The 23,998-nt window shown below is 33.0% G+C and overlaps 1 protein-coding gene across 1 annotated transcript in view; it reads right to left on the reverse strand.

The window, feature by feature from the left end:
- Nucleotides 1–23,998, reverse strand: part of LOC114328603 (ATP-binding cassette sub-family G member 4) — a 244,690-nt gene that overhangs the window by 150,542 nt on the left and 70,150 nt on the right. The window contains exon 2 of the mRNA XM_028277492.2: nucleotides 10,363–10,670. Coding sequence (XP_028133293.2) covers nucleotides 10,363–10,670 — 308 coding nt within the window. The remainder of the gene's footprint in view (nucleotides 1–10,362; nucleotides 10,671–23,998) is intronic.

Genomic DNA, 23,998 nt, shown 5'->3' on the forward strand with positions numbered 1-23,998 from the left:
AAGCGATGTCGACCTTGCAGCGGCCATTCCGCTTTCGGAGCGCTGGATGACAGTGGAGGGTCTGGTTTAGCAGGTAGGCATTCGGCCCGGCGTAGCCTCGACGACGAGAGTGTTTTTAAAGTACCTCGGGAACTATCGCTGGGGCTACGACGAATGAATCCTGCACTAAGGTCAGTCAGGCGACGTTTTGGACTGAGATGTCTTTTGAAGATTGCAGACCCTCTCTCTTTAAAGATAAAAAAAAAAGATTACGCAAAAGCACTTGAATCAGATTAATAATAATTAAGAACCTTTACATACATAAAATATACAGGGTGTCCCGAAAAGATTGGTCATAAATTATACCACAGATTCTGGAGTCAAAAATAGGTTGATTTAACCTAACTTGTAGTACAAATGTGCACATAAAAAAAGTTACAGCCCGTTGAAGTTAAAAAATGAAAATTCCAATATATCGAAAACTATTAGAGATTTTTCATTGAAAATGGACAAGTAGCATTTCTTTGGCAAGAACATCTTAAAAAAATTATAGTGAAATTTGTGCGCGCATAAAAATTTTATGGGAGTTTTGTTCCTTTAACCCCCCCCCCCCCCAAACTTTTGTGTACGTTCCAATTAAATTATTATTGTGCTACCATTAGTTAAACACAGTATTTTTAAAACTTTTTTGCCTCTCTATACTTTCACGAAAAGCCAGTTTTTATCGAGATATTTTGAACATTTGACAAATCTAGCACATATTTGTATATGGCTAAGTACGATTATTATATAGAGACCTGGTATTATGAAAATTTATTTATAATTTACATCTTTTACATTTACATGTAGGTATATTTTGAACTATATTATACAAGAAGCCATATCTCGATAAAAGGTCCCTTATCGAAAAAATATTAAGAGGCAGAAAAGTTTTAAAAACACTGTGTTTAACTAATGGTACCACAATAATAGTTTAATTGGAACGTACACAAGCATTTGGGGGGTTTAAAGGAAAGAAACCTCCATAAAATTTGTACGTAAACATATTAAAAAAAGAAGACGCATCTCGATAAAAACTGGCTTATCAAAAAAATACTAAGAGGCAAAAAGTTTCCACAACAATAATTCAATTCTAACGTACACAAAAGTTTGGCAGCGGTGGGGAGGGGGGGGGGAGGGGGGTTTAAGGGAACAAAACCCCATAAAATTTTTATGGGGTGTATAAATTTCACTGTTGTTATTTTTTAAAATCTGTAATAAAAAATCTGTAATAATTTTCGATATATAAAAAAAAATCAATTTTCATTTTGTAACTTCAAAGGGTTGTAACTTTTTTGTGTGCACTATTAATTGTATATAGGTAAGTTAGTTTTAATCAACCTATTTTTGACCCCAGAATCCGTGGTATAATTTATGACCAATCTTTTTGGGACACCCTGTATAACTAGATTTTAAAATAAATAATTAAATAAAAAACAGAAAATAATAGACCGAGAGAAATGGTATCATTAAAGTAGGAATCCTAGCAACTAAAAAAAAAACAAGATAAGAGGATGCTAATTACTGCTGCATTTTGATTGTTTTAAAACAACCAAACTGCTTTATGCCATGAAAAAATGATTCTAAAAAGGAACAGACCTACCGCCTAAATATTTCATGTTGGTATCATGTGACGTCACGGGCTATGACGCGGATGACCTACAACGGTAAGTATATTGGACGGACTGTAGGGCCTAGTAAATAATTATTAATTATTTTTAAAATAAGTATTTTTTCTACGAGCGTGCACAATTGTCTACTTTAGCGCACGCATTTTAGTTTAGAAAGTTTTACTTTTCCGCACGCGTGTTACTTTTCCGCACGCGTTTTACTTTTCCGCACGCGTTTTACTTTTCCGAACGCGTGTTAATTTAGATATGTTAATATGGCCTTAAAGTAATTATAAAATACATGCAATAAACTAATATTTAGATATTATTTACTAATTTATTTCAAATATATCTTATTGTGTTCATGTTTTAATGAAATTAACGCGAGAATTCGATGAAATAAAATCATTTTGACATCATATTCGAAAGTCAAATCAGTAGACAATAACAGTGGTTTTGAATCGTCGTCATGGAAACCAAGATCGTCGTCATGCTAACCAATTATGCTGAAACTTTGGTTTTGACAACCTTGTCAAAGAATTTATTTTTGTATGCATTTTCATATTAATTAAATTAATTGACTAAGATTTGGTCATTTTTTAAAGACTCGTAGAAAAAATATTGTTTCTAACGCTTGCAGAAAGTCTCTTTTCCGCACTCGACTGCTTGCCGAACTCCCGCTTCGCGTCGTTCGGCAAACTGCAGTCGCGTGCGGAAAAGTATGACTTTCTGCACTTGTTAGGAAAATAACTATATTCATTAACTGTACCTAATAATTTAGTATTAAAAGTTCTTAAAAACTTTTTAATTTCAGAGTTCTTAAAAATTTCAATATAACTTCAAAATTAAAGTCATTAAATTGTCTGGCCAAAAAATTGAAGTCACCCATTACACTAAGTGTTTTGTGCTCTTTTCAAATATGCAAACAGATTTTGAAAATTTAAATATACAAGGTGCTGTTTCAAGGTCAAAGTGAATTTATAAAAAAATTTTAGGCCGGACCTGGATTATTTTTGTTATTAGTAGTTAGTGTGTTTGGGTTCTAAATGAGACGTAATATGTGTACCATATCTCAAAAAAAATATACAAGGTGGTTCTAAAGTTATGGACCCAGAAAGAAATGAACAAAATCGATAAAACACGGTTATAAAAATCGGTGAGGCCATAAGTGTAGTATATTTATAGCCGCATCAATGACCTCTATTTACCATTCAAGTGTTACCGTTTCCTAATGAAATGCTCTCTATACTTACATTAATAATAATGTTATCATTGGGTAGTCAGCTCGAATAGGGCTTTTCATTCACAGTAATTTGTTTCGAGCTTTTGTCATATGTCATATTTATAATCTGTGTATGCTTTTTCTCATGAGGATCTTTCAGTGCGTCACAGTTTTTCAATTTCTTTCTAACGCATTAAATTGTAAGTGACAGAAAAAAACGCACGTCGGTGATGACATTTCGTCGGTGACATTTATAACATTTATTCTAGTTGTCAATAGATGGCGCCATAATCGAAAATAAAATAATTTGCGAATTATATAATACATCTACGAATATAATCTGAACAATTTAAAAAACTATACAAATCAAAGGAAATACCATTTTATAAATGCAATAAACACAATTGATTTCCAAATTGCAAATAAAATTTGACAACTGTGAGATTTAACTAAAATGTCATGTCACTAAAATGTATATTATCACGGACTTACCTTTTTTTTCTATCATTTGTGACGCACTGAAAAATGCTCATGAAAAGAAGCATATAGTAATATTATACACAGATTATACATCTGACAGAAGGTCGAAACAAATGACAGTCGATGAAAAGCCCTGTAAAAAATGTTTGTAAGCTGCCATTTAACAAATTTATTTATTTGACATTTCGACTTTGACATTGACGTTTGTTTGTGTCAGCCCAAAACAAAGACTTGCATCCATAGAGTTATATATTATCATAGAGAGAGTGTCATTCAGAGCGAAGTGACGACACCATCTTTTTTATTTGGCTTAGTGCTGTTTCACTCTTACGCATAGTAAAGCTGCGAGAGTAGTCCTCCCCTTCCGTGCCTATACCCACACTTAATGTAATCTTAGTTTGTCGATACAATGTGTTAGAAAGAGATGCCGCAAACCAGTCCATGAGATCTTGTCAGGAAGCGCGGAAGGTAGGCTCACTCTATGTTAATAGTACTTTTCATTCACAGTCATTTATTTGTTTCGAGCTTCTGTCATGTGTCACATAATATTAATATATCTACGACATACGTTACTGGTATATACAATACTACAAACCAAAGACGTATGTCGTAGATATATTAATATTATGTGACACATGACAGAAGCTCGAAACAAATGACAATCGATGAAAAGCCCTTTATAACCATAGAGTTATATATTAGCATAGAGAGAGTGTCTTTCAGAGCGAAGTGACGACACCATCTTTTTTATTTGGATTAGTGCTGTTTCACTCTTACGCACAGTAAAGCTGCTATAGTTGTCCTCCTCTTCCGTGCCTATATTCACACTGAATGTCATCATAGATTTTCGATACAATGTGTTAGAAAGAGATGCAGCAAACCAGTCAATGAGATCTTGTCGTCAGGAAGCGCGGAAGGTAGGCTCCCTCTATGTTAATATATACCTCTATGTTTATAACCTCTATGCTTGCATCTCGAGACATCAATTTAGGGTCCTGATCACAAGCGTTTACAGCCGATGTCAGTCGAAGTCACGCGCTCGTTTGAAATATGAAACTATACAATATATTATTACACATGCCCGAAACGAATTGGAAATATGTTGCTCAGGATAGAGACCGATGGAAGGAGTTGGGAGAGGCCTATGTCCAAACGTGGACGATAGAAGGCTAAGAAGAAGAAGAAGAAGCCCGAAACGAATGAGAAGCGATGAAAATCCCTATATACATAATGGTAGGGAGCCCAAGCGGGGATTTTTGCAGTTACTCGAGCGCGTCAAATTATATGGGGAGAAACCTGATACCCTGCAGATGTACCATACCATATATTGGCTCTTAACACAGGGGAGTTCGTTAAGGGGGGCCCGAAAAAAAAATGTATCCTTAAAAAACTCTAAATTGTCAGATTAAGATAAGGTAAGTTAAGTCCACGCAAAAGAGTGTATTTTTCAAAAATCTGACGATTTGAGCCGGGCGTAAGGAAATGGGTGAGTCCCAAAATTTCACAAGATATAAGCGAATATTTCGCGAAATGAATGACAGATCAAAAAACTAAAAAATATATACACAATATTTATTAAAAATCTATCGAATGATACCAAACACAACTTCCCACAGAGAGGGGTTGGGGATAAATTTAATATTTTAAATACGAATCTCGCGATATTTCGCGAAATGAACATCAGATCGAAAAACTGTTAAATACACTTATTTAATATTTTTGAAAAATCTATCGAATGGCACCAAACACGATTCCCCACGGGAGTAGGGTGGGGGGTTACTTTAAAATCTTAAATAGGAGCCCATATTTTTTTGCAGATTTGGACTCCTTACAAAAAAATAAGTAACTTTTATTCGAAACATTTTTTCGAATTTTGCATAGATGGCGTTATAATCGGAAAAAACAATTGTTGGAAATGGAAAATTAAATTAAAAAATGGCAAGCGCCCACTAAAATAGAAAACTTTACTTAACTGTTTTAGCTTTTAGGACCTACTCTTCACAACCCAATAGGTCCCCATAACGCTCGAGTGACTGCACATTTAGCATACTTTGTGTTGGAGAAATAAATTCCCAACATTAATATTTAGTAAAACTATATTTTGTTTCAATATTTTATTTAGTGGTTTGCGCCTTGTGTACACTTCACAAAGATGTTTCTATGTTTTTATGTTCTATAATTCAAAGTGTACACAAAGGCGCAATATTCAAAAAAAAAGTTCGTTGCCAAGGTGTTGTTATATAGAATAATAAGATAATAAAAAAACGGGAAAGTAGGGCGTGTGTCCGATCCCACACAAAAATTACTTTAATACCAAAAGTTTGTGTTATTGTAATAAAATATTAGTTGTGAAAAGTGTCTTTAGTTATTCCTTGCTTCAGAAGTGTAAAACCAGTGTAAAATTATTTCCTTGGTGTTGCAAAAATCCAACATCAAGTTTGGTCCTTCGAGCCGGATATAAAAAGAAGCTAGGAATTACTCAATTTCCAGAAGGTAAGAAACACACCTAATAAAAAAAAAGAAGAAATTATTGAACAAAAAAGAAATTATTAGAAAAGAAATTACAAAAAAGAAAAATCATTAAAAAATTAATTTTGTAAAACGTCAAGCTCATACAATAGCGCCATCTATGTAAAAGAGGGCGAACGACCGACGTCGAATGGTTATCAAGCGATCGAGAGAAATAATCGATGTTTTATGAAATCGATCATATATGAAGTGACAGAAAACTGACATTGACAGTGAATACAAAATTAAATAAATTGACTGTTTGTGTTTTGGTTTGTAAATAATCGTCAACATTTTTGTTATTTTAAGGATTTTGCACAAATGCGTAACCTGTTTTAAATGTAAGGCCAAGTGCAGTGAACAGTTAATGGGATCTCTTCCTGAACAAAGGGTACGTTCATCGAGGGTCTTTCAGAATGTTGGTATAGACTTCTGTGGTCCCTTCCAAATTAAACAGTCACGGATTAGAAAGTCTATAACGACAAAGGCATATATAGCATTGTTTGTTTGCTTTTCTGTGAAGGCAATTCATATGGAGTTACTCTCTGATCTAACAACAGATACTTTTTTAGCTTCATTAAAAAGATTCATTTCTAGAAGGGGTAAACCATCCAAGATCTTTTGTGACAATGGTGCCACATTCAAGGGAGCAAATAATCAACTTCAAAAACTTCTAAACGACAACATTAAGTTAAACAACTTTTGCCTTGATGATAAAATTGAATTTTGCTTCATCCCAAGTTATTCTCCAGTATTTGGGGGTCTATGGGAGGCCGGGGTGAAGAGTGCTAAATATCATATAAAAAGGGTGATGGGAAATAATATTTTAACATATGAGGAGTTTAATACTTTGATTACTCAAGTTGAAGGAATATTAAATTCAAGGCCTCTTATGGCAATTAATAATGATTCCTCTGACTTAGAATATTTGACCCCAGGTCATTTTCTAATAGGTGCTCCTTTGACAACTTTCCCTGAAACTAATTTAACTGAGATTCCTGAAAATAGATTAAAATTTTGGAGGTTGTGTGTTCAAATGCAGCAGCATTTTTGGCAAAGGTGGTACCAAGATTATCTAACACAACTTCAAAACAGACCTAAATGGAGAAAATCGTTGCCAAATTTACAAGAAGGCATGCTTGTGCTTGTAAAGGAGGACAATGTTTCTTCTTTTGGGTGGCCTATAGCAAGGATTAATAAAGTTATTCCTGGTAAAGACGGAAAGGTAAGAGTGGTGGAAGTAAAAACTAAAAAGGGAACATACTTACGTTCTGTCACAAAAATTGCTGTTCTTCCAATTAACGATGAACAAATTTAAATTATTTTTTTTTTTTTTAATTTATAATAATAAATAAAATTTAACTTTATAACTATTTCTATTTAAATTTAAAACTTTGTAAAAGTTTTATACTTATATAAGCAATAAATTCTTTAAAAAATGTGTAAAAAAAAGGGGTGGAATATATTGTTTTGGTATCAAAACCAAGGCCCCCCAGCATGTTGGAGAAATAAATTCCCAACATTAATATTTAGTAAAACTATATTTTGTTTCAATATTTTATTTAGTGGTTTGCGCCTTGTGTACACTTCACAAAGATGTTTCTATGTTTTTATGTTCTATAATTCAAAGTGTACACAAAGGCGCAATATTCAAAAAAAAAGTTCGTTGCCAAGGTGTTGTTATATAGAATAATAAGATAATAAAAAAACGGGAAAGTAGGGCGTGTGTCCGATCCCACACAAAAATTACTTTAATACCAAAAGTTTGTGTTATTGTAATAAAATATTAGTTGTGAAAAGTGTCTTTAGTTATTCCTAGCTTCAGAAGTGTAAAACCAGTGTAAAATTATTTCCTTGGTGTTGCAAAAATCCAACACTTTGCTCCCCTACCCTAATTAAGGAAATCGAAATATCCAAAAATCAGTTTGAATTTATGCAAGGAACCATCAACATGCAAAGATTGTGAGGTTCAGATATAATGTGTATTATGTGTACCTAATAGAGTAATCATAATTATTGGTATTATTCCAAGTGTGAAAAAGAGTAACAAATTTCATATGAACGTAAGATTTCAGATTATTACTGCAGTTCATTTTGAACACCACGTTTACGTTGATTAACAAATTGTTTATTTTATTGTTAAACGTGCTTTATTCCCATTAGAAATTTACTCAAAACGAATGTTGTGCGAATATCATAGGCAATTTGGTCTGCTTATTTGACGACCTCAATATACTTACACCAATTTGCGACGTTATGTGACAACTCTGTCATGTTATAAAGAAGAAAAATCAATATGGAACACTCGATCCTGCTATAAAAGACAGAAACATGCAGGGTAGAAAAGCCATCTCCATGATGAACGGCATTTTGTGGGACCAAACAATATCTAAAGCAAACAAACAGCTCATCTGCAATACCACACTTAAAAGTATAATCACATATGGCAGTGAAGTTTGGCTACTGAAACAAAGAACAAAGAAAATGTTACTATATAGTAACAGAAATGGACTTCTGAAGAAGAGCAGGAGGCAAATCAAGAAAAGATCGGATATCAAATGAGAAAATACTAGAAATGATGGGAGTTACATATACAATAATTGATGACTAGACTTAGGCAAATATGCAAATAAAAAGGTATGAAATATGCGCATAAATATGCACTATTTTATCCAAAAACATGCATGTTTATCTAGAAAATATGCATGTAATAAAATATGAATTAACATTACCTATGTATTTTACAAACTAAGTTTAGGTAATTAAATATTTAAGTTTAAGTATTTTAACAAATAAAGGATATTATTTCGAATTGTTGTAACAACAAATTATTAAATGCGGTTTTGTAGGGGTACATACCTTACAGAGGGAACCATATGTACCCCTCCGACGATCCCTAATAAGGGTGAAACCTACCTAAGGGCGCTTACGGTCCTCTCTGAACGATTTGAAATGTAAGATGTCTCTCATTTTCATTTGGCAGCGATTTTTTTTAAATGTTAAATAAAAATCGATGTAGGAATCTCAAAATTATCAAAATATTTTAAATTTTCTTTGCATAGCAATTATAATACATATTTAAGTTAAAAATATCCAATAAAAATTCGTGCAGTAATCTTGAAAATGTCAAGAAATGACTGCGCAAGAAGGAAGAACCCCCAAATATTTACAGGAGACCTCAACCTTTTCTTTTTATATTTAAAGAAAAAATACTATGAACCTAAATTAAAAGCACTTAATTAATTAAGTGCAATATATATGTTCTTGTGTTTAGTAAAATAAAGGCCAACTAATGCTACTGTTCAAGAAAAAAGTAATAGCGACCTTTCAGTAGACTATTGAATGATTTGCATTTTGAAGATTTCTCATCTCAAGAAATTTAAAAACTGCTTGAAAAACGAAAAAATACATCGATTTCTTGCGAACCGGCCTTGTGTTCGCACTTATTAAAATATTCTTAACTTTTAAAATGTTTGTTTGTAACACCGTGTAAATATTTAAAATAAAATAAGCAATAAACTTTATCCATGTCCATAAATACCTCTTAGTTGAAGCATTTTCAAATTTTATCACAGTTTATTTTCGGCATTTTCAAAGTACAATTAGTTAAAATTACAAAGACATGTGTTCAGTGCTTCAATTTTTCGACTTCAAAAACAAAAGTGAAATTGGCCGTTAAAATAAAAATTTTTTACCTAGGGATAGGTATGAACTTGCAGATTTTGGAACCCTTACATTCAAGTACAAAACTACAAGCCGTTATCTTTTATTAGTTACTACTTTCGATACCAAAAATTTGAATACCAAGAAATTATAAAACAAAATATTAGGATTTCCAAGCTATTTGTTACAAGAATATACATAATTACAACCAACATTTCAAATTATATGTACTTTAGGCACACTTTTATAAAAATATGCAAAAATTTTACATCTTTGCATATTTTATGCAAAATATGCAAAATATGCAATATGCATATACCCTATTCCACGAATATACGACTGTGTTGAATTATTTCGACAAGGAATATTTTATTGTGCAAAATATGAAGAACGAAAATAAATTGCAAATGACATTACTGTTTATTGGAATAATTATTAGAGCCATTTACTTTCGTACTTCTTATCTTATCTTGCACACTGAAATATTCGTTGTCGCGATAATCCAAAACAGTCGTATGTTGGTGGAATGAACCATATTTGCCTAAGTCTATTGATGACATAAAAACAAAACAACTAATATGGTACAGCGATGTATAGAGAATGCCAGATGACAGGATCCCTGACATGGAACCCCAGATTTTGGCGTTGACACCACAAGGGAAAAGAAAAAGAGGAAAGCCGATAACAAGCTTGAGGGAGGGAATTGAAAAAGAATTAGAGGAAAGAGAAATTCCTCCAGGTCTACGGTGAAACAGAGAAGAATGGCGGTTGGGAGTTGGAAGGCGTCGGTAAACGCTGTAAACCGATAGTAGGTAGTGGTATGTTACAACTCTGTACTAGAAAATGAATAGGCATACTTACTATACTCCGTTTATTACTGTTGCTGACACTGGAAGGTAGTTTCAAATCTGCAGCTACCCACATATTTTCGTCCACAGTGAGTAAAGGCTGCAGACGGTCATCTTGCGTAATGTAACATGACGTTTTCCTGAATTCCTTTAAACTTCTTGGTTGGCCGTTAACGTATACTGAACCTGTTACGCCACGTATCCTATACCCACTCAAAACATCCAATAATGTACTTTTGCCTGCACCCGATGGCCCCATTATGGCTATCAGCTGCCCGGGCTGGAAACGTCCTCCGACTTGATGCAAAATTTCTTTTGTAGCTGAAAAAAAAATCAAAATTACGATTTGTACTATTTGAGAGATGTTCCGTAAATAAGTCGCATAAGGAATTTTTGAAGTGAAAACTTCTTTAGGGACGTTGTGCGATTTTTGGATAGGGGAAAAAGCATTGAATTGGCGACCATCATCGCGACCGTCATTGCGACCGTCATCGCTTATGCTATATATTATGTGTATGTAGTTATATATAAATTGTGCAGAGGTATTTAAATTTAAAATAAATGTAAAACCTATTTTAGGATGGGAAAAAGCTGATTTCGCCACCATCATCGCGACCGTCATCGCTTCGACGAAATATATTTTGCACATATTATAGGTATATTATGTGTAAGTATGTATACAGGGTGAGGCAGATAACTGGCCTATTAGAAATATCTCTAGAACTAAAGGCAACAGAATCATGAAAATTGGAATGCAGGGGTTTTGAAGGATGATCTATCAAATGAAAATATTTTCATCAATTTACAACTTCCGGTTTATAACTTGGTTTTTTTAAATAGGACACCCTGTATATTTTTACGTTTTTGGATTCTATTCGATGTCTTCTTTCTTAAAATATGAGGATTTGTTATGTTATACAGGGTATTTTAAAAGATAATTACGTTTATTTATTAATTTCGTAACAATATTCACACCTTGTAGAATTGTAGTAGTTTGACAACTAAAACTCTACTTACGTTCAAATTGATTTTTTAATATAGTCTAATATTGTTAAGAATCATTAGTATGAGTATTTTCTGAGTTTTCTTAAATGGAACACCCTGTATTTTAGTATTACAATGAAATGATATTTTATGGTACTTTTTTATTTCTTAAGCATTCCCTATAGCTAATTGCTTTAACTTGTGCTTAATTGTTAGTCGCACCAACAATCTTTACTACGTAGGTATTTGATAGCTAAACCATTATTGGTAATTTTAAGGATCAGTCTGGATTAATATGTATTTATTTCTGAAAAATTATATGTGATTGAATATTTTCACGGCCAACCTAATAAAATTATACGTATTTTTTGTTGCAATTAATGTTTAGCTTGAATCACCAATAACTCACAAATTAAAGCAGTTAGGTATAGGGAATACTTATAAAATAAAAAATACTATGAAATATCATTTCATTACAATACTAAAATACAGGGTGTTCTATTTAAGAAAACTCAGAAAATATTCATTTTGAGTTTCGACCAACTCTGTATACTAAAATTTCAAAATTAGCTATACTAATGATTGTTAACAATAATAGACTATATTAAAAATCACTTGAACGCAAGCAGAGTTTTTAATGTCAAACTATTACAATTCTACAGGGTGTGAATATTGCTACGAAATTAATAAAAAAACGTAAATATCTTTTAAAATACCCTGTATAATATTACAAAATCTCATATTTTAAGAAAGAAGATATTGAGGAGAATTCAAAAATGTAAAAATTTAAAAATCCCATTTAAAAAAAAACCAAGTGATAAGCAACTTCCGGTATAACCGGAAGTTTCAAAGAGATGAAAATATTTTCATTTAATAGATCATCCCTCAAAACCCCTTTATTCCAATTTTCATGATTCTGTTGCCTTTAGTTCTCGAGATATTTCTAATAGGCCAGTTATCTGACTCACCCTATGCATATATAAATTGTATAGAAGTATTTAAATTTAAGATAAATGTAAAACCTAATGTAGGACGGGGAAAAAGGATTTATTTCGCGACCGTCATCGCTTCGACGAAATAAATTTTGTACGTATATTATTATAATGTACGTATAATAATACTAATATTATTGAAATGAAAAGTTCTTTAGGGACGTTGTGCACTTTTTAGATGGGAAAAAAGTATAAATTAGCGACCGTCATTGGTTCGACGAATTAAATTTTTGAAGTGAAAACGTTTTTAGGGACGTTGTGCACTTTTAGATAGGGAAAAAGTGTTGAATTAGCGACCGCCATTGCTTCTGCGAAATAAATTTTTGAAGTGAAAACTTTTGTAGAAACGTTGTGCTCTTTTAGATGGGGAAAATTATTGAATTAGCGACCGTCATTGCTTCGACGAAATAAATTATTGAAGTGAAAACTTCTTTAGGGACGTTGTGCACTTTTTAGATGGGGAAAAAGTATTGAATTAGCGATCGTCATCGCGACCGTCATTGCTTCGACGAAATAACGTTTTGAAGTGAAAACTTCTTTAGGGACGTATTGCCCTTTTTAGATGGGGAAAAATTATTGAATTAGCGACCGTCATCGAGACCGTCATTGCTTCGACGAAATACATTTGTGAAGTGAATACTTCTTTAAGGACGTTGTGCACTTTTTAGATGGGGAAAAAGTATTGAATTAGCGACTGTCATCACTTCCGCGAAATAAATTTTTGAAGTGAAAAGTTCTTTAGGGACGTTGTGCACTTTTTAGATGGGGAAAAGTATTAAATTAGCTACCGTTATTGACTCGACGAAATACATTTTTGAAGTGAATACTTCTTTAAGGACGTTGTGCACTTTTAAAATGGGAAAAAGTATTAAATTAGCGACCGTCATCACTTCGGCGAAATAATTTTTTGAATTGAAAACTTCTTTAGGGACGTTTTGCACTTTTTCGATGGGAAAACGGATTAAATTAGCGACCGTTATTGCTTCGACGAAATAAATTTTTGAAGTGAAAACTTCTTTAGGGGCGTCATACACTTTTTAAATAGGGAAAAAGTATTGAATTAGCGACCGCCATCGCTTTGGCGAAATAAATTTTTGAAATGAAAACTTTCTTATGGACGTTGTGCACTTTTTGGTTGGGGAAGAAGTATTGAATTAGCGACCGTTATTGTTTCGACGAAATAAATTTTTGAAGTGAAAACTTCTTTAGGGACGTTGTGCACTTTTTAGATGGGGAAAAAGTATTAAATTAGCGACCTTCATTGTTTGACGAAAAAAAATTTTAAAGTGAAAGCTTCTTTAGGGACGTTGTGCACTTTTTATATAGGAAAAAAGTATTGAGTTTGCGACTGTCATCACTTTGCCGAACTAAAGTTCGTACGAATATATAAATTATGTGTAAGTTTGCACAAATAGCATAGAACGTACGCAACGCGTATATAATATTGGTATAGCACTTCTTTTTGGATGGGGAAAAGCATTGAGCTAGTAATTTATATACTATAAGAAGTTTTCACTTCTGTCGGCACTCCCATGAGTGCTTTAATTTTTTTTAGTTAGCTTAATGAGCTTAAAAGCGCAGATAGTGAGGAGATATTGAACACAAAATTGATAAGAGAAAAGGCAACGGAACACAATATATGTTTCGTGTATTACACAAATGCTTCCAATTCAGTAAAATTGAACCCCCCTGGAGTATAACGGAGAATATGGGAGTACCTAATCACCTAGTCACATCAATGCCCTTCTTTTTCTCATTACTACATCCGCAAATGAAACATGGACCCTCAAAAAATAGTTACAAGTTATTATGATCGAAACCTTCGAGACGTGGACAGAACACAGAATCAACCTGTTAATAATTGTAGAAGAGCTTCATATAAAATACTATTAAAAAAACAAACTGGGCATACATAAATTACATCGGCCACATAGTCAGAAGAACGGGGACCATGAAGCTATTGGTAGTAGGAGGAAAGGTAGAAAGAAGGCCGAAGATCAAGAGGAAAATGTCCAACACGATGAGCAGACCAAATCAAGACCCTGATGAAAAATCCCTACATGAAGATGTCCATCTAGCGCAGGTTTGCATGCAGTCAGCTAACAACATTTAGAATAGTACGCACCTACACCTAAAACTGCCTAATTAGCATGCAATTTCTTCTAAATCATCTATGTATAGACGAGCGGCACACCCCAAAAAAATGCTTATTTCTCGAGATACTGACCACAGACAGTTGAATAGCCAATTTTACTGATACTGTATGTTTTTGATGGTGCAAAACATTTAGATCTAAAACTCCCCATAGAACTTCTTTGGACTCTATAGTTTAACATAAGTGTGATCAAATAGATACATTTTAAATTTTGTCACTTAATTTTGCGGTTTAATTTTAAAATTCACGAATCTGCATCTTTTATTTTAATAAATTCATAACTTTTATTAGAAAAAGGCTGAAAGTCTACAACAGCTTTCATAGTCTTCATTAAGGTGAGAAATATATGCTGTTAAAAATGGAACAGAGTTGTAGCGAGTTACACGTAGAAAAACGTGATTTCATTTTTTTTTTCATTTTTAGGTTTAAATTGCGATTTTGACAATGCCCCCTTACATAAAATTCAAAATAAACCTCATTTTCATTTTCAGCACCATCCAAAACATAAAGTAAAACCAAAATTAGCCATTCACCGGCAATGGTTAGTATCTCGAAAAATAAGTGTTATTTTGGGGATGTATAACGTTTATATTAAAAGCTGCACCATTTTTTTTCTATAAAAGATTTGTGTCTAAAACTTTCCAGAAAACTTTGTACTCTACGTTTTAACATAAACGTGATTAATAAGATAAATTTCAAATTTCGTCGCTCAACTTTTGCGATTAAACTTTGCAATTCACGAATCTGCACCTTGTACTTTAAAAAATTCAGAAATTTTAACAGAATAAGAATAGAAGCTTAAAATAGATACCATTCTCTTCAGAAAAGAAAGCAATATACACTGTACAAACTTTAAAAAAATGTACAAAAAATATGAAAATGGACCAGAGTTGTAGCGAGTTGAACGCAAAAAACGCGATTTAATTTTTTTTACTTTTAGGGTAAAATTGCGATTTTGACAATATTCCCCTACATAAAATTTAAAATAAATTTCATTTTCGTTTTCAACACCGTTAAAAACATAATGTAAGACGAAAATTAGCCATTCACCACCCATGGTCAGTATCTCGAAAAAAAGGGCGTTATTTTGGGGATTTCCCCTCTTTTGGGGATTTCTTCTTTCCAGAAAACTTTTTTGTACTCTATATTTTAAGGTAAACGTGACTAAAAAGCTACATTTTAAATTTCGTCACTCTACTTTTGCGATTAAACTTTGCAATGTACAAATCTGCACCTTTTAGTTTAAAAAATTCATAACCTTTATCAGAAAAACACTGAAAGCTTGAAACAGGTATCGTCGTCTTCAGAAATGTTAGAACTATATACTTTAATAATTTCAGAAAAAAATATTAGAATGGTAAAGAGTTGTAGCGAGGTAAACGTAAAAACTGTGACATAATTTTTTTTATTTTTAGAGTAAAATTGCAATTTTGAAAATGTTCCCCCACATAAAATCAAAATAAACCTCATTTTCGTTTTCAGCACCATCAAAAACATACAGTATGACTAAAATTGGCCATTCATCTCTTCGTGGTCAGTACCTGGTCATTTTGGTGGTGCCTGCCACTAGCCTACTAATCATATTCTACTTTCTCGTTCAGGTAAAAACTTCATTTCATATAAAAATATGCGGTTTCGTTTTGATTCAATTCGAGTCTCTTACCATCCTCTGACACGCATTTCTAGGTTTACGCGTTATCAAAGAAGCTTTGTAAGAAAACTGAATTAAACCAAAACGCACCGACTGGTTGGTAAATACTTATTTAAATATTGTATCAAAATATGCTCTAACGTGTTAATATGAAATGAGTGCCGGTAACGATTAAAGTAAACTATTAACCCAGGTATAGCCATACCATCGGGCGATGCTAGGACTCTATTCCACTAACGCATCATTCCTTTCGTTTTATAATATGTTTTTTATATCTTAACTTTTAAAATTAGAAAATCTACGGTTTTGTTTTGATTTAAATCTGTTTCCTGCCATCCCCCGATACTACTATTTCTAGGTCTACCTGTTGTCAAGGAGGCTTTGCAGAAGAAAAATTTACACCAAAACGTCCGTAGCTCTCGGTATAAAAATAAAACTATTTATACCGTAGTATGGTTAGAACGCCCTCTAACGGGGAATAAGTGAAATGGATGTCGACTCGATTTAAGTTCTCTGTTTAACCCAGATATGACAAAGTCGACATTCATTTCACTTATTCCCCGTTAGAGGGCGTTCTAACCATATTATAGTATAAATAGTTTTATTTTTGTACCGAGAACTACGGACGTTTTTGTGTAAATTTGTCTTCTGCGGACCCTCCTTGACAGCAGGTAGACCTATAAATAGTACTATCGGGGGATGACCGGAGACAGATTTAAATCAAAACGAAACCGTAGATTTTCTAATTTTGCTAATACCATACTCTGTATTAGAGTACAAAGACTCGTTTCATACAGGTTCTCTGAACCGCATATTGGAATATTTTCCTAGCGGTGCCTTTTGATATTGTCATATCTGGGTTAAACAGAGAACTTGAATCGAGTCGACATTCATTTCGCTTTTTAACTTTTGTTTCGCTTCAATTATAATAGTGCCGACTAGGCTTTTCAGTATCGCAATTTATTTCTTCATGTAATTTCTGGAAACATTTTTTTGCTCATTCGTTGGTGCCACCTGTATGTTGATGACATTTTTTCCTGAGTAACTTACGTATTTAGATTTTACGCACGTTAGACATAATACACATAATTATGCCTAATTACCTAATATTTCGACTGTATCGATGGAAAAAATAACTGAACAAATAATTAATCTGTACTTGTGACATGTTTGATATTTAACAACTATTATTAAGTGTAAAATACATAACTATAATAAAAACGTGTATGTGTAATGAACTTTGTATGATATACTATGAAAGCAAATTATTTATCAACTACACGTAATGTAAAAATGCATGTTTAAAAAGTTATGTGTGTAGTTTCGTTAATTACAGGATACATTAATTTTATTTATATTAGAAAAAAATACTCAACTATTTTCAATGGGAAATAAGCCACATTAAATACTAAATTGATTATAAAAATGCCACAAGGAAATAGCTTCAGAACAACAGAAAAAAATACGTCATCGTCATCATCATTCAACCAATTTACGTCCACTGCTAGACATAGGTCCCACAATGGTTTCCACACTTCACGGTTTTGTGCTGATTGTTGATTGTTGCCAGTTTTTACTAATCCGCCTGATATCATCTCTCCATCGTGTAGGCGGCCATCCTCTACTGCGTTTATCTTCTCTTGGTCTCCATTCAATGAGCTTTCGTGTCCATCTGGAATTCTTCAGTCTGGCGACGTGTGCTGCCCAGTTCCATTTGAACCTGGTGATACGTTCTAGAACATCTGCGATACCGGTTCTTTGTCTGAGATCTTCAATTCTTATTATATCTCGTAGGGTTATGCCCAGCATAGATCTTTCCATACACATTTGAGCAACCCTCGTTTCGACGCTGTTGCCTTGGTTAGAGTCAGTGTCTCTGCTCCGCATGTCATTACCGGTAGCACACATTGATCAAACACTTGTCTTTTTAAACTGATCGGTATACTGCTCCTGTTGTATATCGATGACGTAGAGTGAAACCCTCGTATGTCAAAAATTGCAAATTTTACAGGAAACAGTTAAACTGTTTTTTAGTTTAGAATATCGAAAAATTTAAATATTTTATTGGATAGTATGTTTAAAGGGCAATACTTTTTAGGTTACACATTAATTTTTTAAAAAATCATTACTATGACGTAGTACCGTGACTTACGTGATTTTCACGCAACGTGAGTTAGTATTTATACGAGTATTTCATGCATTATGAAATAAGCAATACGGTATTAAGCCTATACTTTTATTAACAGTTTTTAAAAAAATAAGTTCACAATGCATTAAAACTAAAACTGATTATTTTTAGGATAAAACAAACAAATAATAAATTCTTAAATCAAACAAAATTACGAAAAAGTTTATTGTTAGTGTGGTAGCTCATCATGAAATGAATGAATATCTTTTGGAATGACCATCTTTAATTCTTGAAGATGATTAAATTTCTGTATTTTAATAGAATTTCTTTTGGTGTACAATTGCATAAAGTTGTCAGAGGCTTCCGGTTTTTTAATGCGCCTGGGTAAATTCTCGTAAGGATCTGAGAATTTTTACCTTAAGAGGATCGGAACGTATTTTCGCCTGCAATGCTATTCAAATGGGGATTCATTTTTTTCAAATCCTGAGAAAACTAATAAGTATTTTGGAAAAATTTAAACGCAGAATGAAAGATTACGTTATTAGCGAGGGCCGAAAGTCCCTGAGAACTTCTACAATGTTTATTTTAATAAGTTACAGGGGTGAAAAAACTAAGAGAAAATTTAGTGTGATTTTTAAATTCAAATATCTCATTCAAAATAAACTTTTTATTTATTCTAAGGGACTTTCGGCCCTCGGTAATAATTTAGTCTTTCATTCTGCGTTTAAATTTTTCAAAAATATTTATTGGTTTTTTCAGGATTTGAAAAAAATGAACACAATGCCGTGGTAATATTTTCCAAATCTGTCTTTGTCTTACAACGCACTCAACCGAATATAATATTGTCAGCATATATTGTCAGTCAGACACTGACAATCAGTGACAATTTTAAATATTTGACATTGCATCGGGAATATTTTGAGAAATTGATTAAATATTATTGATATATAGTGTATTTGATAAATAATTGATTTAAGACGTGAACTTAATAAAAAGTTATTTATTGTGTATTATTTGTGAAAGATCCAAGCAGAGAATACATCAGATATATCCTGTGATCCAAGTATTTTGTTGTTAGAGATGTTCAAAATTGTAAGCGTTCCAAAATAACAACATATTATTAAAAAATCACTTAACACTTTTCCTCTTTTCTCGATTGATTATTAGTTTTTGTTGTACAAATAAATTATTACAATCACTGAAAACATAGTTAGTGAAAAAATTATCACATTTATTAACTGAATTAATAATTTGCAATTATAAAAATAACAGTTGTCCAAGAACATTCAAAAGCCATCTCTTTAAATTAATTATGACATTTTCAAGTAGAATGACATTCTAGTAATGTTTACATATCCACACCAGTGTGAATTTTACTACACGTAATTTGCCGTGTAAAGACAGAAAAAGTAGGGATACACGTAAAATATTTGCGAATTATGTACCCATAGCCTTAAGGATAGTATTGTATTGCACACAAATCCACTACAACAGGATCTCCAACACGGTTACCAGGACGTATTGAGTTTACATAAGGGACATCTTTAAATTTTAAGAAAAAATCGTATTCCACGTACTTTACTTGGTATGGTCTAGGATGCGTACGAGCTGTATTGCACACTTCTACGTATCCTGCTGGTGAATAGATCTCCCTATTTCTTAGATGTCGTTCAATTGTGGAGTGCCTCGAGTCACACTCCATTTGGGTGTGACCCTTTTCTAAAAACTTTTGAGTAATAATTAATCCTGTTCTTGCTGACGCCAGAAGCAATCCATTAGATAAAATTACATTGCGGTTTTGGTATGTGCAACCATCGCTGAAGAAAATTACCTCCTTTACTACAGTTCTGTCAATATTATGGATAATGAAATCATACAAAATACTGCAAAATTCGTCAGCATTAAGGCCTCCGTGTGTCTCGTCCCACAAAAAGCAAAATCCGTCATGATTTCCTAGATTATAAATAGTTAGGTTGTTACAAGAAGTTTCGTTTTGTAATACAGTGCCGAAGCTTTTAAAAAAGGGCAAAGTAGTACGGCTTGTAGGTCAATCGTAAACACCACTACAGATGGATCTTGATTTTCCTTGTCCTTGTCTTTCTCCTTCCTCGCCTCATCTTTACGCTCAATATGCCTATTATAAAAAATCTCAGTAATATTTTTTTGTTCTGTAGCCACAGCAGATATTGCACTGGTCTTTTTTTGGTCGGAATAAAGATAAATTCATTTCATCAAAAATTTGCCAGAATACAAATTTAGATACTGAATGCTGTTGTTCATTATTTACACCCAGGAAGTTTAAGTATTCTGTATACAATTTATATTTTGACTGCCACATAGGTTCTAAATATAATTTGGCGGTATCTTTTCTACAGTAATTTGCTTCCAGTTTTGGTAAACTATCAAGAAAATCATAAACCTTTTGTCTATTGGTGTTCTCGTTAGTTTTGATGACAGGATTTCTTGTTGTGTTAATTGTATCTTTAATACCGACCCAAGCATGTACGGTCCATTCTCCAACGTCTAATGTATGTAAAAACATTTTTTACAAACGTGAAAGGCGGTACCTACATCTTTTAAATGGTACTGAAAGGAACTGCCTCTACGAGAATTTGGATTATCTGTTCGTCTTTGTTTAACTTCCTTCTTCAAAACTAGTGCTTTTATAAAACATTTTTTTCCCGGACGACTCATATTCCAGTAAGTAGTAAAAATATTCTGCCTTAAATTATCACTTACAGAACTGCATTTAAGGAATACAGAAATTGTGTGGCTACATCGAGGTTTCAGTTGTCTTGATGCTCTAGGTACATCAAAAACAATTTTTCCTTGTTCTCTTTTTTGTCTACAAAAATATTCTTCTCCCTTCTTTCTTTGTAATCTTTGTTTCTCCGAAGTCCAGTTGTCTTTACTTGCTCGTCCTCGTTTTGCTCGTTTTGTCTTCGTATGTCTGAGCCACGGAGGGGGTCATTATAATAATTTACCCAATGCAAAAAAGATAATTCACATACCTATAACAAAATAACTATGAAGAATAAGGTTACACTTCACAACACCACTTTTTACGCACATTATATTGCTTCTTTTTTATGATAAATTATCCAAAAAAAAGTTACAACTAAGAAAGTATCCTTCTATCAGAACATACTGTTCACTTTTAGTGTTATGACTTTTAAGAAAAATGGTTATATCTTTACTTATAACTCTGTATCCCAAAACTAAATCACCCATTTAATTAAATTAACTTATAGTATAGTATAGTTGATCCAAAAGATGGCATAACCCAGACATCCAAAGTGAAAGTTATCCTTCAACACCAAATTCTTCTATATGGTCCACACAATGTCCAGAAAAAAGTCACACCGTTTTGAGCATCGGGTTTGGGGAGGAGAGGGGGGAGAAATCGGTAAATTCTTAGTTTTTTAAGTTTTTCGCCAATATTTCTAAAACTATGCGGTTTATCATGAACAACCCTGTATACAAAATTGTTCTACATTAAATTTGAAATAAAAAAGGACCTATGCATAATCTTTCTAAAATGAATGGTTCCAAAGTTACGGAGGTAGTATAGTATAACTGGTCCAAAAAAAGGCCTAACCCAAACATCCAAAGTAAAAGTTTTCCTCCAACACCAAAATATTCTATATGGTCCACATATTGTTCAGTAAAAAGTTACACCATTTTGAGCTTCCGGTTTGGGAGGGAGATGGGAGAGAAGCCGGTAAATTAGTAGTTTTTTACGTTTTTCGTCAATATTTCTAAAACTATGCTTTAGCGTAAACAATGTTATATACAAAAATGTTCTACATGAACTTAAAAAAACAAAAAATGTTCTATAGATAATTGTTATAAAATCAACGGTTCCAGAGTTGGGTTCCAACGGAGGGTGAAAAGTAGAGGTTTTCGATACTTCTTATATTTTTTGGAGAATATTTATGATATAACTATACCAAAAACCCAGACATTAAAAGTGAAAGTTATCCTTCAACACCAAATTGTTCTATATGGTCCACATAATGTTCAGAAAAAAGTCACACCATTTTGAGAGCCGGGTTTGGGGGGAGAGAAGGAGAAATCGGTAAATATAAAAAGTATCGAAAACCTTCACTTTTCACCCTCCGTAAATCCGGAACCGTTGATTTTATAACAATTATGTATACAACCTTTTTTGTTTTAAATTTTATGTAGAACATTTTTCTATAAAACATTCCTTACGCTAAAGCATAGTTTTAGAAATATTAATGAAAAACGTAAAAAAACTACTAATTTACCGAATTCTCCCCCATCTCCCCCCCAAACCGGACGCTCAAATTATGTAACTTTTTACTGAACAATATGTGGACCATATAGAACAATTTGGTGTTGAAGGAAAACTTTTACTTTGGATGTCTGGGTTAGGCCTTTTTTTGGACCAATTACACTATACTACCTCCGTAACTTTGGAACCGTTCATTTTGGAAGGGTTATGCGTAGGGCCTTTTTTATTTCAAATTTAATGTAGAACAATTTTGTGTAGAGGGTTGTTCATGCTAAACCGTTTAGTTTTAGAACTATTGCCGAAAAACGTAAAAAACTACGAATTTGCAGATTTCTCCCCCCTCTCCTCCCCAAACCCGACGCTCAAAATGGTGTGACTTTTTTTTGAACATTCTGTGGACCATATAGAACAATTTGGTGTTGGAGGATAACTTTCACTTTGGATGTCTGGGTTTGGGTCTAACTATACCATACTATTATTTTTGTCTATTATATTCCAAGATATAACTGTTTTCGTTAAAGCAAATAACGTTCTGTAAAGAAAGTTAGGGGAAAACCAAAGAGTTACATCTGCCATCTCTTGGATACTACTACATATTAGAATCTACATAGTAGAAATCATTATTTGGAAGGTATTGATGCAAAAAAAAACTGTAACATTTTGAGATGTAACCATCTTCTTCCCAATGAACGATATGGCAAGGAAACTAATAGAAGAATATAAAAAATGGAGCCTGGAGGTGAATACCAAAAAAAACACAATACCTATGCGTAGGACGGGAAGAAACGGAGAACCGGAACCTGGAACAGGAGAAAATTACAAGCTGCAATGAATACACATTTCGGGGAATAAAACTAACTAGTACAGGACGAAACGAAGAAAACATTAAAGAAAGGATAGTAAAGGGAAAACAGGTGATAGGAGCCCTGAATTCTGTACTATGGCAAAAAAATATAAGAACAGAAAATAAAAAAGGAATTTACAACACAATATTAAAAGCAGTGTTAACCTATGGAGCTGAAGTCTGGCATTAACCAACAAGTACAAAAATACATTACTAGCCACTGAGAGGGATTTTTGGAGAAGGTCAGCAACAAGATCTAGACTAGAACACATAAGATACGACGACATTAGACAACAAATGGAAATAAAGAGAACAATCATAGGAGACATCGAAAGACAACAACTAGTTTAGTACGGACACGTAAGACGAAAGGAGAATTCCCAAAGAAGTGTTAGAATGGACCCCACAAAAAAACGAAAACGAGGAAGACCAGCAACTACATGGATAAAGGGCATCTCCAAGGCGATGTCGGAAAGAAATCCAAGAGAGTAAAAATGCCACAATAGAAAGGAGTGGAGATTAGGAACGAAAAGGCGTAGAACGCTATAAAACCGATATAATATATAAAGATATAAATTTCAAATCTACCTTTTATAAAGGATTTTAGTAATTTTTTGGAATCAATGGTATATAGCCA

This window comes from Diabrotica virgifera, chromosome 1, assembly GCF_917563875.1.
Source record: "Diabrotica virgifera virgifera chromosome 1, PGI_DIABVI_V3a".
NCBI lineage: Eukaryota > Metazoa > Arthropoda > Insecta > Coleoptera > Chrysomelidae > Diabrotica > Diabrotica virgifera.